The sequence below is a fragment of the Priapulus caudatus genome, unplaced genomic scaffold (genome assembly GCF_000485595.1).
Source record: "Priapulus caudatus unplaced genomic scaffold, Priapulus_caudatus-5.0.1 Scaffold71, whole genome shotgun sequence".
Lineage (NCBI taxonomy): Eukaryota > Metazoa > Priapulida > Priapulimorpha > Priapulimorphida > Priapulidae > Priapulus > Priapulus caudatus.
This window is the reverse complement of record NW_014577132.1, coordinates 32,469-45,823: the sequence shown is the minus strand read 5'-3', so window position 1 is coordinate 45,823 and position 13,355 is coordinate 32,469. Positions and strand designations below refer to the sequence as shown.

Genomic DNA, 13,355 nt, shown 5'->3' with positions numbered 1-13,355 from the left:
ACACACACACACACACACACACACACACACACACACACACACACACACACACACACACACACACACACACACACACATATATATATATATATATATATACATATACATATATATATATTTATTCGCCGATGGTTTTCACCAAGCAGTACTAGCAATTATAAGATTTGCCGTAGGCCTAATCTGAATATGCTTGTCATCTTAACAAAATTATACTCGTTATAAAGTATCATGTGGCGACATGATCGACGATGTCAGCAAGTAAAGACGATTTCAAAGATTTCCGAAAAGTGGAAATCGCATTTCATCGTAATATGGAGAATCCCTGCTGTCCGTCTTGCTCCTCGCCGAGGCTTCGTTTGATTTCAAAGGCAGTAATTACTGTTTACATAACCGACGAGGATGCTAGCTGTGTTTTCGCGCTCATCCATTGTGCGTTAGAAATCGCCTTGTGGTCGTTTCTCTGCGGGGTAAAACCTGGCCAGTGTTTACCCACTAATGTTCGTGATTATCGTGAATCGAGCAATCTGTATATATATAGAGAAGGCGATTAACTGTGGGCGTATGGGGGTGGTGCGAGCGTGATCATTCACCGCAGCCGCATACAGCGTCTCGCGCGCAGGACGCTGTCTAAATACGCGCGATATGTTGTGAATTTAGAGCTTTCTCTCGAGTTACTTCGCGCGCCTCCGCCTGCGCTCAGGCGTGCGCGCGCAGATATAATTGCAGCCGTCATACGATATTTCCACATTCACGATATACGATTAGAAGACGCGTATTCGTTTACGCGCAAAATATGTGTAATGACGTGCGAAGCCACATACACGAACTTTCCTTTGTTGCTGCAGCGATATTGCAAGCAGCGTTAGGCCGACTGTGAAATTTCGCAGGCTTTCTGTGTGCGCGGGTGCTGCGGGTGTAATTGTCGGCACTGCTGCTGCTGCTGCTGCCGTGTTGACCGCAGCATCGCCGGTGACAGGCGTTTTATGAGTCGCCGTTATAACACATCACGTGCGATGATGAACGCGTTGCAATCATTCACACGGGGCAACAGCGAGAGCGAATGTCTTCGCGTTAGGAGAGAGCTGCGCGCGCCGACGTGCGTCTATCTTGATTCTGATAAACAACAACAAACTCTGCGCGTAAACATGGGTTCATGCCGTCAGCCATTAGAGGGACGCAGGGGAGCGACGTAACGCCCGCAGACGACGGGTAGCGAGCGGGTCGGCGCCGGTCGTGTGAAGGTTTGTCGGCGCTGGCTGGCTTCATCTGGCCGTGCCACCGGCGAGGCGGCGTGATGACATACGCAGTGCAGGCCCACAGAACGCGCAAAGCCTGAGCGCTGGGCGAATGGTGGGGCGCCGGTGGGGCTTGATTTGTTTTCCTTGCGCCGTCTGTTTTAGAAATATTAACAGAGCGCTCGCACTCCGTTATGCCATTCGCGGGTGTTGAACTGGATATCATTTGGCGCTGGCCGAGTAATGAAATATACATGCCGGTCAGTTTCGGTAATGTTGTGTATATATGTGTGTACGTGTGTGGGCGTGTGTGTGTGTGTGTGTGTGTGTGTGTGTGTGTGTGTGTGTGTGTGTGTCGCTGCGTGTTTGTTGCTACGTTGTGTGTGCGTTGGTGTGTGTAGCTGATGCGTGTGTGTCTGGTGTGTGTGGTGTGTGTGGTGTGTGTGTGTGTGTGCTGTGTGTGTGTGTGTGTGTGGCGGGTGGTGTTTGTGTGGTGTGTGTCGTGTGTGTGTGTGTGTGTGTGTGGTGTGTGTGTGTGTGTGGGTGTGCGGCGTACGTGGGCGTGCGCGTGCGCGTGCGGGCTGCCGTGTGACGTGTTGTGTGTGTGGTGTGTCGTGCGTGTGTCGTGATGCGCGCGGCGGTGTGTGTGTGGTGTGCGTGCGTGTGTTGTGTGTGTTGTGCGTGCGTGCGTGCTGTCGTGTGCGTGTGCGTGGTGGCGTGCGTGTGCGTGTAATGTGTGTGTGCGTGTGCGTGTGCGTGTGCGTGTGCGTGCTGCGTGTGCGTGTGTGTGCGTGTGCGTGTGCGCGTGCGCGTGCTTTTCGGTGCGGGCGCGTGCTGCGGTGTGCTGTGCGTGTGGCGTGTGCGTGTGCGTGATGCCGGTGTTGTGTGTGTGTGGTGTGTGTGTGTGTGTGTGTGTGTGTGTGTGCGTGCCCGTGTGTGGTGCGTGGCGTGTGCGTGCGTGTGGGCGTCGTGGTGTGGTGAAGCGGAGCATGCGTGCGACGAGCTTGGAGTGATCGCGCACGACTGCTCTGCTGTGGTGTGTGTAGGTTTAAGCATCCATCGGATCATGGCGGGCCACATCACTGGCTATTGCCTGTACAGTCCAGCCATGTCAGAGCGTGAACGTCATAGAAACACCGGCATGATCTACGAGACGGATAGTATTGTTCGGACACAGAAACGATTCGCCTTTTCAGTTTATCTATAACAAGGAGCTCCTCGTATGTCGAGTTACTATATATCTCGTATATGTTTCGTATGTTATGGCACGCGAATGAAATCGAATTGGTGCCTCGAAAATTAAACTTCTCGAGATAAAAGAGCTGTTCATGCAGAAAGTGCGTGTGTTGACATTCCATGAAACACGCTATTATCGACGGACCCTGTTGGTTTTATATATTCTTGATACGTAGAGATGTACACTTCTGCCGCGACCCCACTACTGACTGAAATTGCAAGTTTAACCGGCGTGTATCGCCCCGAGACGCTCAGCGGTTACCACGCTGACTACCGAGCAATGCGATGTGGTTTTGTTCGCGCTCCGTAAAATGAAAGATCGTTCTTATGTATACAAGAGGAATTCGCAACCAAAGAACAACTGCAACTGTGTTCCGTTTAAACTGAAGGTGTCAAACTGTGTGTCGAAACCTTCTCATGGTTATGTCTCCCCGCCCTCTCGACCCTCTTCGCTGTACGAAGCGTCGATATACAGCTGGGCTTATAAGTGTGCTAAATAAGGCGATTGAAAATGTCCCCTCGCCAGGCCGGTTAGTACGCGCCCGGGCCGCCGGCCGAGGGCGGTTCCGCGGGGTCCTCTCCGGCGGGGCTGCTCAAAATCTCTCAGTCCGACCACGCACCTCCGGCCGGCCGCGAGCCTAACCGGGCCCCGGAGGGCGGGGCCGCTGCGCGCTCCCCGACGACACGCCCCGATCCCCTTGCTGCCCGCCCACCCCACCCGAAAGGTGAATCCAGGTATAGGGGGGGCCACGATATTTGTAGCGCGCGGGCGGCGGCTGAGGGCGGAGGCGCCGCGACCCGGCGGAGCGCGGAGAGCGGGGGCACAGGAGAGACGCCACAGCACACCGCAGAGGGGGTAGCGGGACGCGACGGTGAAGGGTCACGCGCGCCAGGTCCCTGGAAGCCACGTGCTCTGAATAGTCAGGAGCCCTCAGCGCCCACACGGGGGGTGGAGTACCCGCCCACCCCCCCGCGGTATATTACAATATCTATACACGTGCCGTTTTCTGCTGCGGTTTGTATGTGGCTTTACATATATAAGGCGGAGTGGCTAGCTGTATACGACATATACATATCCCCAGGCATCTAATAATACGCGTGCATGTCCAGCAGCCGCTATTGAATGGCTGAGATGTATAGATCAGTTACCTTGCGAGCAGTTGGGATGATGCTCCGCGGGGCAGGCATTTCGATTTTATCTCTCCTTTCAGCGTCAATAATTGCGCGGGGATGTTTTTGCGAGCTATTCAGCGCTTGCTATATGCGACATATAGGCAAAAGAATACAAAAGAAGGTGAATAGTATGGTGGACCCATTTGCTCTCTCGCTGGGCCAGCTGATATAGTAGTGCCATTAGGTGTTTTACTCCTGCCTGGCAAGAATTATTCGCGGCCCTCGACGAAACTGCTTGTGTTCAGTGTTGTCTGGATACTGTTTATATTTGAGTTCTGATGTAATCAGGCAGAATTCCTATTTAATCTATAATAGGAGAGCACTAATCACAAGATGGCTACAAGTACATGTATAAAATATAATGGTTTTGTCCACATATTCGTAATTTGACGCTATTCATGTAACATGTCTTATTGCTAGGGAATTGAATGTTCACGGGGTTTAATGCGTAATTGTGGACAAGCGCACCTTTATCAACACCAAGTCGTTCTTAAAGTCAGGCGACACTGTAGCACTCGATGTAAACAACGTTAACGTGTGTGCTGTGCCTAACGATTTAGATTTGTGTAATTTTACCCGCGATTCCGGTCATTTTACAAAAGTTACCGTCCCAATATAAAAGGTGCTATAATAGAACTACCATTATTGTTGATAGAGCTGTAATGATAATATTACACAAAGTCTGCAACGAAAGAAAGTAAAACGATTACATGCTTGAGACAGATTGCGTGCACCCTGTTGTCATAATTACACTTGTGCGCGCAAGGTTTTTTCCTCGAGATCGGAGAACGATTTATACAATTACAACCCCCTACTATCTGACGCGGTCAAGAGAAGACAATTGCATTGACTTGCGAGCAGTAATTTAGCGCTTACAGATAACGGCAAGCGAATTCCCCTACAGTCTACACACGCGCGCGCGCGTTGCTTTTCAAAAAGCTTTGCGCAATCATTGACCGTTTGTAATGGCCGCCATGGTTCGACGGTAAATGCGCATTCTCGTAGCGCTCCACATTAATTGCGTTATCAGGTTGGTCTCAAGCGATCCAGTCGTCGGTAAAAGGAGGGCTGTTTGCACATGTTCCCGCGACAAGCTACGATGATGACTATAGCCCGCAGTAGGAGGACTGAAGCTCTGTTTTATCGCGGGCGAGATACGAACGGTGTTTTACTGGGCAATTTCACTAAAAGGAAATGCTTAGTTTGGCTCGAGCAAATGTTCAATTTGTCGCCAGCTCTCAGCCGCGCAATCTCACGTTGGCTCGTAAAGCCAACAAGGGGCAAGCGCGATTCGTCGCGTATAAACTCCCGACGATTTCATCAGCGATTTGTCCGCCGACACCGACACTAACGTCGTCGGTCGGTTCTTCTCGCTGTCGGTATAGATGTAGCTTTATGTATGCGTCAGTCTGACATATATATCATATCATATGACTCAGTCTGATTGCCAGGGCTTCGGTGCTAATATGCGGTGGGTTCAGAGCTGGTTTACGGCGTGTGTGCGGCGCGGATCAGTGGTGCCTAGTCCGTCTCGTACTCTAGCACCAGGCAATCTGCTCAAAATTAGTGGATAAGCTCACAGATTACCGCGCTCGGCGTTTTGCGTGTGCTTGCAATCTGCCGCACCGCTGCTGCTGCTGGTGTTCCGCGGATGGGCTGGTGGTGGCGCATGAAGGCGAGCCAGTACGATGCTGCTGCTGCTGCTGCTGCTGCTGCTGCTGCTGTTGCTGCCGTTGTTGTTGCTGCTGTTGTTGTTGCTGCTGTTGTTGTTGCTGCTGCAGCTGTTGTTGCTGTTGCTGTTGCTGCTGCTGCGGTTGTTGTTGCTGCTGTTGCTGTTGTTGTTGTTGTTGTTGTTGTTGTTGTTGTTGTTGTTGTTGTTGCTGTTGTTGTTGTTGTTGTTTTTGTTGTTGTTGTTGCGGCTGCTGTTGCTGCTGCTACTATACTACCGGTGCTGATATTGCTTCTACTGCCCTGATCTCGACGCTAACCGAGCTTTTGCGTCGGAGAAAAGAAAACAAAGAAACCTTTCGTTTACGGGAAGGCTTTCGCTAGGCAAATACACGCACGCGTTTATTTGTGCGTGTTCGTTATGATGAGGCTCGCTCGCCCGCTGATGTGTCCGCCGCTTCGCCGTGTATAACCGCAGCGTCCTGTCGTGCGTCTGTCTAGCTTCTAAGCATCCACCGAAAGGCTTTGATGTACCTCCTGGCTAGTCATTGTGACGGTGTGCTGCTGTGACATAGATGTGGCTTTGATAAGCGGAGCGGAAGGCACCCTCACAACTAGGGTGTCGCTTTGACGAGTCATGCATCCTAATCGGCGCAGAAGTCCACATTAAATTTTTCCACCTCACGGCTTCGTTATACTCGCGTAACGCGATCATTTTTTTTCTGTGTGTGCAAACTCGTGAAAAAATTGCCTTTCGCTATGCGCGCGTGCAGGGGCTGGTGAAGACAAAGCAGTGGTTGCGCGGTGGACACGCTGAAATCGTTGTGACAGCTTGCAAGGAAAACAATCGTAGTCGACTTTTCACGCACTGGACACCCATTTACTTCGGATTTGCGTGGCAGATTTTTATTGAAACATTGTAATTTAATTTGCTCAAGTGACGTCAAGTGTTCACTGATATGTAAATTTCATTATAATAGTGGAAGGGGTGTTTGGTTTACGTGGTCGATTCCGTAGTAATTCGTTCGCAGTTCGCACGAATTAAATGACAGCTTTAAATGACGAGCGTGAATTTGTAAAAGCTACTCACCGTATGAACACGTCTTTTTTGTCATCTTGTCATGTGCCAGTTTTCATGATTATAGTCGATAATTAATTACTCAGTCGCTCACGGTACGTCTCTATAGTAGACTATATACTTATACTTTAATCTCTTTGTGCGATCGCTGTCAGTCTGGCTGAGCTTCGTCGCTAAGGAGTTGATTGTTAAAGCTTAGGTTTCGCCACGACGAAGTCACAATCCTTGCCTCATCATCTCCTGATCCATTACAGCGCTTCGTCAATATGACACGTGTATTGTTTCTTCTTCCGACACTGTTGTAGCGAGCAACTGCTCTCTATTGCTGCCGTTACAATGTCGATGTATATATTTATAATTTAATGCCCATGTTTGCCCTGATTCTTCTTGCTAACCCAGTAACATGAGCAGTAGATAATAGAGAGATCATGTTGCTTAGCCACGTCTGCGATCGACCCTCATGACGTGGTTCTTGCTTTCTTGCAGGGCTGCTCAGAAGTTCTCCTCTCACCACCACCACCACAAGAGGAAGAAGAAGCAGCATCACCCAGCACCGGAGCCGGAGCCTTACCCCTTCCCAACCAACTTCAGCGAGCTTCTTTATAAGAGTCCACCACCGTGTCCACCATGTCTGCTGCGGCCAGTGTGCCGCAAGGACCCGACCAGTGGCCAGAAGGTAAGTAACTGAACGATAGTCTCAGTATATACAGTGTACATGCGGTGAGCGTATGAACACTCGCATATCGTACCAGTAGTATAGGTATAGCTCATCTATGTTAGAGTGCGGTGCGGTGATATATGGAACGTATTTAATGGGGTCTTCGTACTTCCCGGGTTGCCACCAGTACCAGACCAGACATGAGATTGCATACATGCACTCGCACGCACGCACGCACGCATGCACGAACGCACGCACGCACGCATGCACGAACGCACGCACACACACGCGCGCGCGAACGCACGCGCGCACACGCGCACACGCACGTATATAGTATATATATATTATGTATGTTGTACATATATATATCTATATCCTAGCACTGACTGTTCTCCAATGGAGACGTCACCTAATTCCGACCGGCTGAATGAGTGAAGGATGAATGCAGCGGTGCTGGATATTACATTGTCGTGTAATTGCTCTCGTCAAGCGCGAAAGATATTTCACACCGTAGCGCCGTACGACCGCCAGTCTCCCGTGTCGGATCACGGCTCATGATCAATTGTTTTACTACCGCCATTCTGGCAACGGGAAGTGCCGAGCTCGAAAAGAAATTTGCTGTATTACTCCTGGGGAGGCCACATTTACGGCCATTATTTCTGCGCGTAAGTGCCGTAAAACCATTAGGCAGAGAATCGCTAGCCATAAAACACATGTCACACACGCGGGGACAGAGATGCGTGTGCTGCTGCAGGCGTCAGTCACCCGGCAGCGACCACCGTAATCCCGTGTGCCGCCGCCGCCGCCGCCGCTATCTTTATTAATGAAAAATATTGCGCTGAGAAGGCTTTACCGAGGCAGCAGAAGCAGCAGCAGCAGCAACAGCAGCAGCAGCAGCAGCAGCAGCAGCGCAAAGTCGCGCATTGTACGCATCGTGCAAGAGCCTCGCGATTCGTACGTACGGCGCATATCTTGCGATTATGCGACGGCGAATCACGCGTGTATACGATTATAACCCTCGGTGGGAGTGACGGACCTGGCAAGCACGCATGTTAATATCGCACGTACCTGCTGCTGCGTGCTGCGTGAATGCGCTGCTCGCCGCAGGTTTCCCTCCATCTAGCTATCGCGCGCCGCTGTGGGGCTTTGCCGAGAAGAGCTTTGTTATAGAGGTGTACTGCAGTGAGAATCTCTTACATGTACTAATAATACTCGCAGCAGTGATATTAGCTTCTTAGCAGCAGCAGCAGCAGCAGCAGCAGCAGCATCAGCAGCAGCAGCAGCAGCAGCAGCAGCAGCTTCCTGCTACTCGAGGTCTAGTTGATGACAGACAGCTCAGGTGTTGGCAACCACACGCACGCACGCACGCACGCACGCAGGCACGTACGCACGCACGCACGCACGCACGCACACACAAGCGCACGCACGCACGCGCGCACACACACACACACACACACACACACACACACACACACCACGCACGCACGCACGCGCACGCACACACACACCACAAGCACGGCGCGCAGCGACACAGACCAACCCACACGCACCGCAGACATCAACCACAAAAACACAACACACACACACACACACCACACCACACGCACGAACAACACAGGGGTGAGGTAGGGAGCGAGAAGTAGCGAAGGGGGAGTAGGAAAGAAGGAAAGAGGGAATCTGGAGGAAGAAGGAGAGAAGTGGAAAGGGGAATAAGGAGAGCGAAAGAGGAGACTGAGAGAAAGTTAGAGTGCGGGCGCACGCAAGAGAGACGAGGAAAAGGGGAGAGGGGGAGTGAAAGGGCGAGAGAGAGAGATAGAAAGAGCGAGCGAAAAAGAGAGTGAGAGTGAGGGAGAGAAAACGAGAGAGAGAGAGAGAGAGAGAGAGCGCGCGAGAGAGAGAGAGAGAGAGAGAGAGAGAGAGAGAGAGAGAGAGAGAGAGGCGCGCGAGAGAGAGAGAGAGAGAGAGAGAGCCGTCACGGACTTACGAGGGGTACTTCTGCGTCTAATTAAACGGTTCCTTCGAGAAATGGGGCAAGGTAATTTCCGCTTGATGATGTATGGCCGGCATATAGCTGCACTGCCTGGAGCAGCCTGCAGGCTCGATCGACACAAGCGGCCTTCCCCACGCAGCACTACGTGTATATATATATACTCTGAGTAGCTCAGAGGGTAAGTTCAGGCGCGCATGCGGGGGGTGTGGATGCGGCTGTGTACTGCGTGCTACAATACACATCTAATCATGCGCGGTCCATACCTACCTACCCGCCTGCCTACCTGCCTGCCTACCTGTCTGCCTGCATGTCTGCCTGCCTGCATGCTTGCCTGCCTGCCTGTTTGCCTGTCTACCTGCACGCGTTATGGTTAGTAGTCGTTCCGAAATGAGTTCCCGTCTGGACGATATATTTTAATTAAACTCCATTTGCCGCATATACGCGTTGCGTGCTGCGAGTACAGAGTTTCTTTGGAGATATTTATTCCCAGATCAGTCGCGCTATTTTCATTCAAATTAGCTCACTTTTCGTAACAACGCGGGCTTTGACTCGGTCACTGAATCATACCTGCAAGGTATGTTTAACCCATCAATAGCGTTATATAGTTACTCGTTTAGTTACCAAAAAAGCCCAGATGGTTTCTATGGGAAAAAAACACCAACCGAAGATGATCCACTCTGAAATAAAGATTGCCCCTCGAAGGCAGCAGGTGCTTATGAGAAAACAGGGCAGCAACGCGGTTGGCATTACGAAGTTTTCCCTTATATCGAACCGAAGTCATATATATATATATATATATAAGCTAGGGTCAGCTCTGACGCAGAGTGCTTCCAATTAGGCCGTGTGCTTGATCGCGGATAATTAAGATGCTCTGCCCGCGAGGCAGAAATAAGCGCATGCGGCTAGCCGATACACCTTGCCTCACTCATCACGTGTAGTGTAGGTGGGGATAGGGGGTGCGAGCGCCCGCGTAGACCCTGATGCAAACCTCTACCTCTACCTATCCGTCATCCGACAGTGTCAGCCATCAATTCATTAGCTACGTTATTATGCACGTAGTACTATTATGCACGTAGTACTATTATGCACGTATATACGGCGTTGTTCGGCTTACGGAACGCGTACTAGACAGAGTTAAATAGTGTGGTGGACCCTATTAAAGATCTTTTACGGTTATCGCCCATGAAGATAGAATATTACGCACGCTTGCATGCCCGCACGCACACGCGTACGCACACACACACGCACTCACACACACACACACACGCGTCCCTGTGTGCAAAGTAGTACAGCAGGCATGTGCTTGTAAGGGTAAGCAAAGGCGTTGCCTTCCAGCATAGCCCCAAAAAAGTCAGCCGAGTCAATTGCCTATAATAGTCGCTAACAAAGAAGTTGGCCGCCGGCGTGATTTTTCGGCAAGGAAAGTAGCAATTTGTAAATCAACACCCTAAGTAGAAAATGACGGGTCATCGTTAGTGGTGCGCCTAACTAACCCGATTAAGGTCTGCAGGTGCTCCCCCCGGCCGGGCATCCCACATCGCGCTAAATTAACAAGTGGGTCCTCCATGATAGCCGCTATTTACCGCCGCCTCCCCCGCTATTACAATTATGTAATAGTAACTCTTTACTCGGGCGCCTGCGGGTTTTCCAAATTAGGCGAACAGCGGGAGTGGGAGGGAGGGGGAGATGACGAATTCTGTTGCATGCTTGCAGTCGCGGCCCGTCGTCCGACTGTTCACTGCCTGTACGGCATTTCTGCGAGGTTTTGCTTGCCCGCGAATACAAATACGAGTGCATGTACCTGAAGAACGAAAAAAACCCGGACTGTTCTCTACGAGGGGGAATTAATTGCAGCTCATTGCGGAGTGGTGAGCTGAACCTGTCCGCTTGCCCACCCCTTGCCACCAGCACCACCACCCACCCCTTACCGCCAGCAAAACCACCCACCCCTTACCGCCAGCACCACCACCCACCCCTTACCGCCAGCACCACCACCCACCCCTTACCGCCAGCACCACCACCCACCCCTTACCGCCAGCACCACCACCCACCCCTTACCGCCAGCACCACCACCCACCCCTTACCGACAGCACCACTACCCACCCCTTACCGCCAGCACCACCCACCACCCTATTCTTCAAACACCATCAACACTATCTCCTCCTCCTCTTATTCCAGCAACACCTCCAACACCACCCTGTAACGCCATGTCGATGTCCCAGTGATTTGTTTGCAACCATCGACTATCCCTTCCTCTTTTTCAAATACCAGCAACACCGCCACCACATCCTCCTCCTCCTCCGCTTATTCCAACAGCACCTCCAAACACCACCCTGTAACGCCATGTCGACGTCCCAGTGATTTGTTTGCAAGCGTCGACAGCTGAAATGAAATGGCAAACAACAGCCGAGGGCTGCGCCTGAAATGTAATGGACCTGCTGTCTCCCTCTGGGCTATATAGCTAGCTGCGGAGAGCACACCCACATGTCCTATATGGCTAGGGCGCCACCTGTGCTATTTGTCTGCGGCGCCATAATAGAGCCTAATAGACTTCGCTGACATACTTTATTGAAGCAGAATTAATGATGCCAGCACTTCATAATTTTGAGATTTGTCACCGCTCCGCGAGCACGCGCGCGTGTTGTATTTGATTCGCTAACGACGGGGGCAGCAGCAGCAGGCTGGCAATCACTCTCGCATTCATCACCGCGCCCACACATCGCTGTATTGTGCTCAGAATCGTATATCGGAGATTCAGTTTGAGAATGATCTGTGACGCAGGGCGCGGGCGTCACATACACGAGCTGTACACATCCATCCGCTAGCCATGCACCAGTGATATGAATTGGCCGTTGTCTCGTGAAACCGCACGCGTATTTCTTCGTCTGCCCACCACTGTTGTACGCGGAGTGACAACGCCTAATGAGATCTAAGAATCGGCGTGGATTTGGCGCGAGCTCTCGGCTTTGAGCGTTGACCGATAGATTTGCGTGACCGGATGAGAAACGTCCCCAGGTGTCGCGTTCGCGTTAGAGTGAATGATTGCGTTAGATATTTGACCGGAGAGTCTTTCTTCGTATAACGCAGCCCGGCGATCAGACGGCAATGTCGGCCGCCCGGCGATGCTCTCTTGTCTGGCCACCATTCACGTGGCGCTGTGGTCGTGGGAATGCCGTAGTCAGTTAAAGTGATCAGTAGCTCACCTATTCTGTCGGTGACATTTCAATGCCTACTCGCCGACGTGTGCTGTCGTGTACCTGTCACGAGAGAAGGCGGCCGCAAAAAGGCGCAAGCGAGAGCGAGAAGTCGCGTCCATTAGTAGACGTGCGGACGTCGGCGTGGCGTCGCATTGGCGTGACAGTCGCATTGTCGCGCGTGTATTTGCACGTGCGGGAACGTCCCTTGTAAATGTCACATCGCGATTTTCTCTGGTTCGGCGTCATTCAGGTTGTGTCACATTCCGAGTGCACGCCAACCGCTCGCAGTTAGTTTCCACTTGTCACGCCATTCACGGTCTTGTCAAGTTTCGAAGCGTGTACAAAAAATCCACGCTCTTTTGTGCAGTGACAGCAAATAATAGACGGGATAAAAGCATTTTCATAGTTTCATACGTTGGGCTATTTTCGATTTCATGTTGTTGTGAGTCAGTGAAGCATGTGAACTTGGAAGACGTTTCAATTATTGATAGCATTATAAGCTTGCATATGTGTTAATATAATATTGGTAAACGTTTGGTAATAAATTTGTTGAGAATGTCACGCACGTACACACGCGCGCAGACTGGTAGCACACACACGCGCGCACGCGCACGCACGCACGCACAGACTCACGCATGCACACACCCACACATGCACATTACACACGCGCGCGCACACACAAACGCAATCGCACACGCGCACACGCGCGCGCGCGCACGCACACAAACACGCTAACGAACGCACGCGTTAAACTTCATCTACAATTTCGTTAATCTAACAGTCACTGGTTATTAGAGAATATTGTTGTTATTATCTGCCTGCAACTCTGCCTGTTGCATTATCGCGAATAATTGTTTTATTGGTCTAATAACAACATTGTTATGTGGCCATATGTTTCTACGCGTTTATTTGTTTAAGTTTACCGCTGCCGTTCTGTCTATGCGCACTTAAAAAGTTTATTGAAACAGTTTTAAATTTTGAAGAGGCGTATATAGCAGCTTTCGACATTGGTTTCTGCGCCGCATTTCGGCTCTCTCGAGTACAGAAATAATAAGCGCCTATGTACCGTGTCCACCAACCGTACCCGTTGCTATAGGAAAGCAGCCAACTTTTGTCACCT

The 13,355-nt window shown here is 51.1% G+C and overlaps 1 protein-coding gene across 1 annotated transcript in view; it reads left to right on the top strand.

Annotated features, from left to right (window-relative positions):
• The window catches only part of LOC106821393 (kinesin-like protein KIF26B), a 58,511-nt gene that overhangs the window by 13,952 nt on the left and 31,204 nt on the right, over positions 1–13,355 (top strand). Inside the window, exon 2 of the mRNA XM_014826162.1 lies at positions 6,877–7,066. Within this exon, the coding sequence (XP_014681648.1) occupies positions 6,877–7,066 (190 nt within the window). The remainder of the gene's footprint in view (positions 1–6,876; positions 7,067–13,355) is intronic.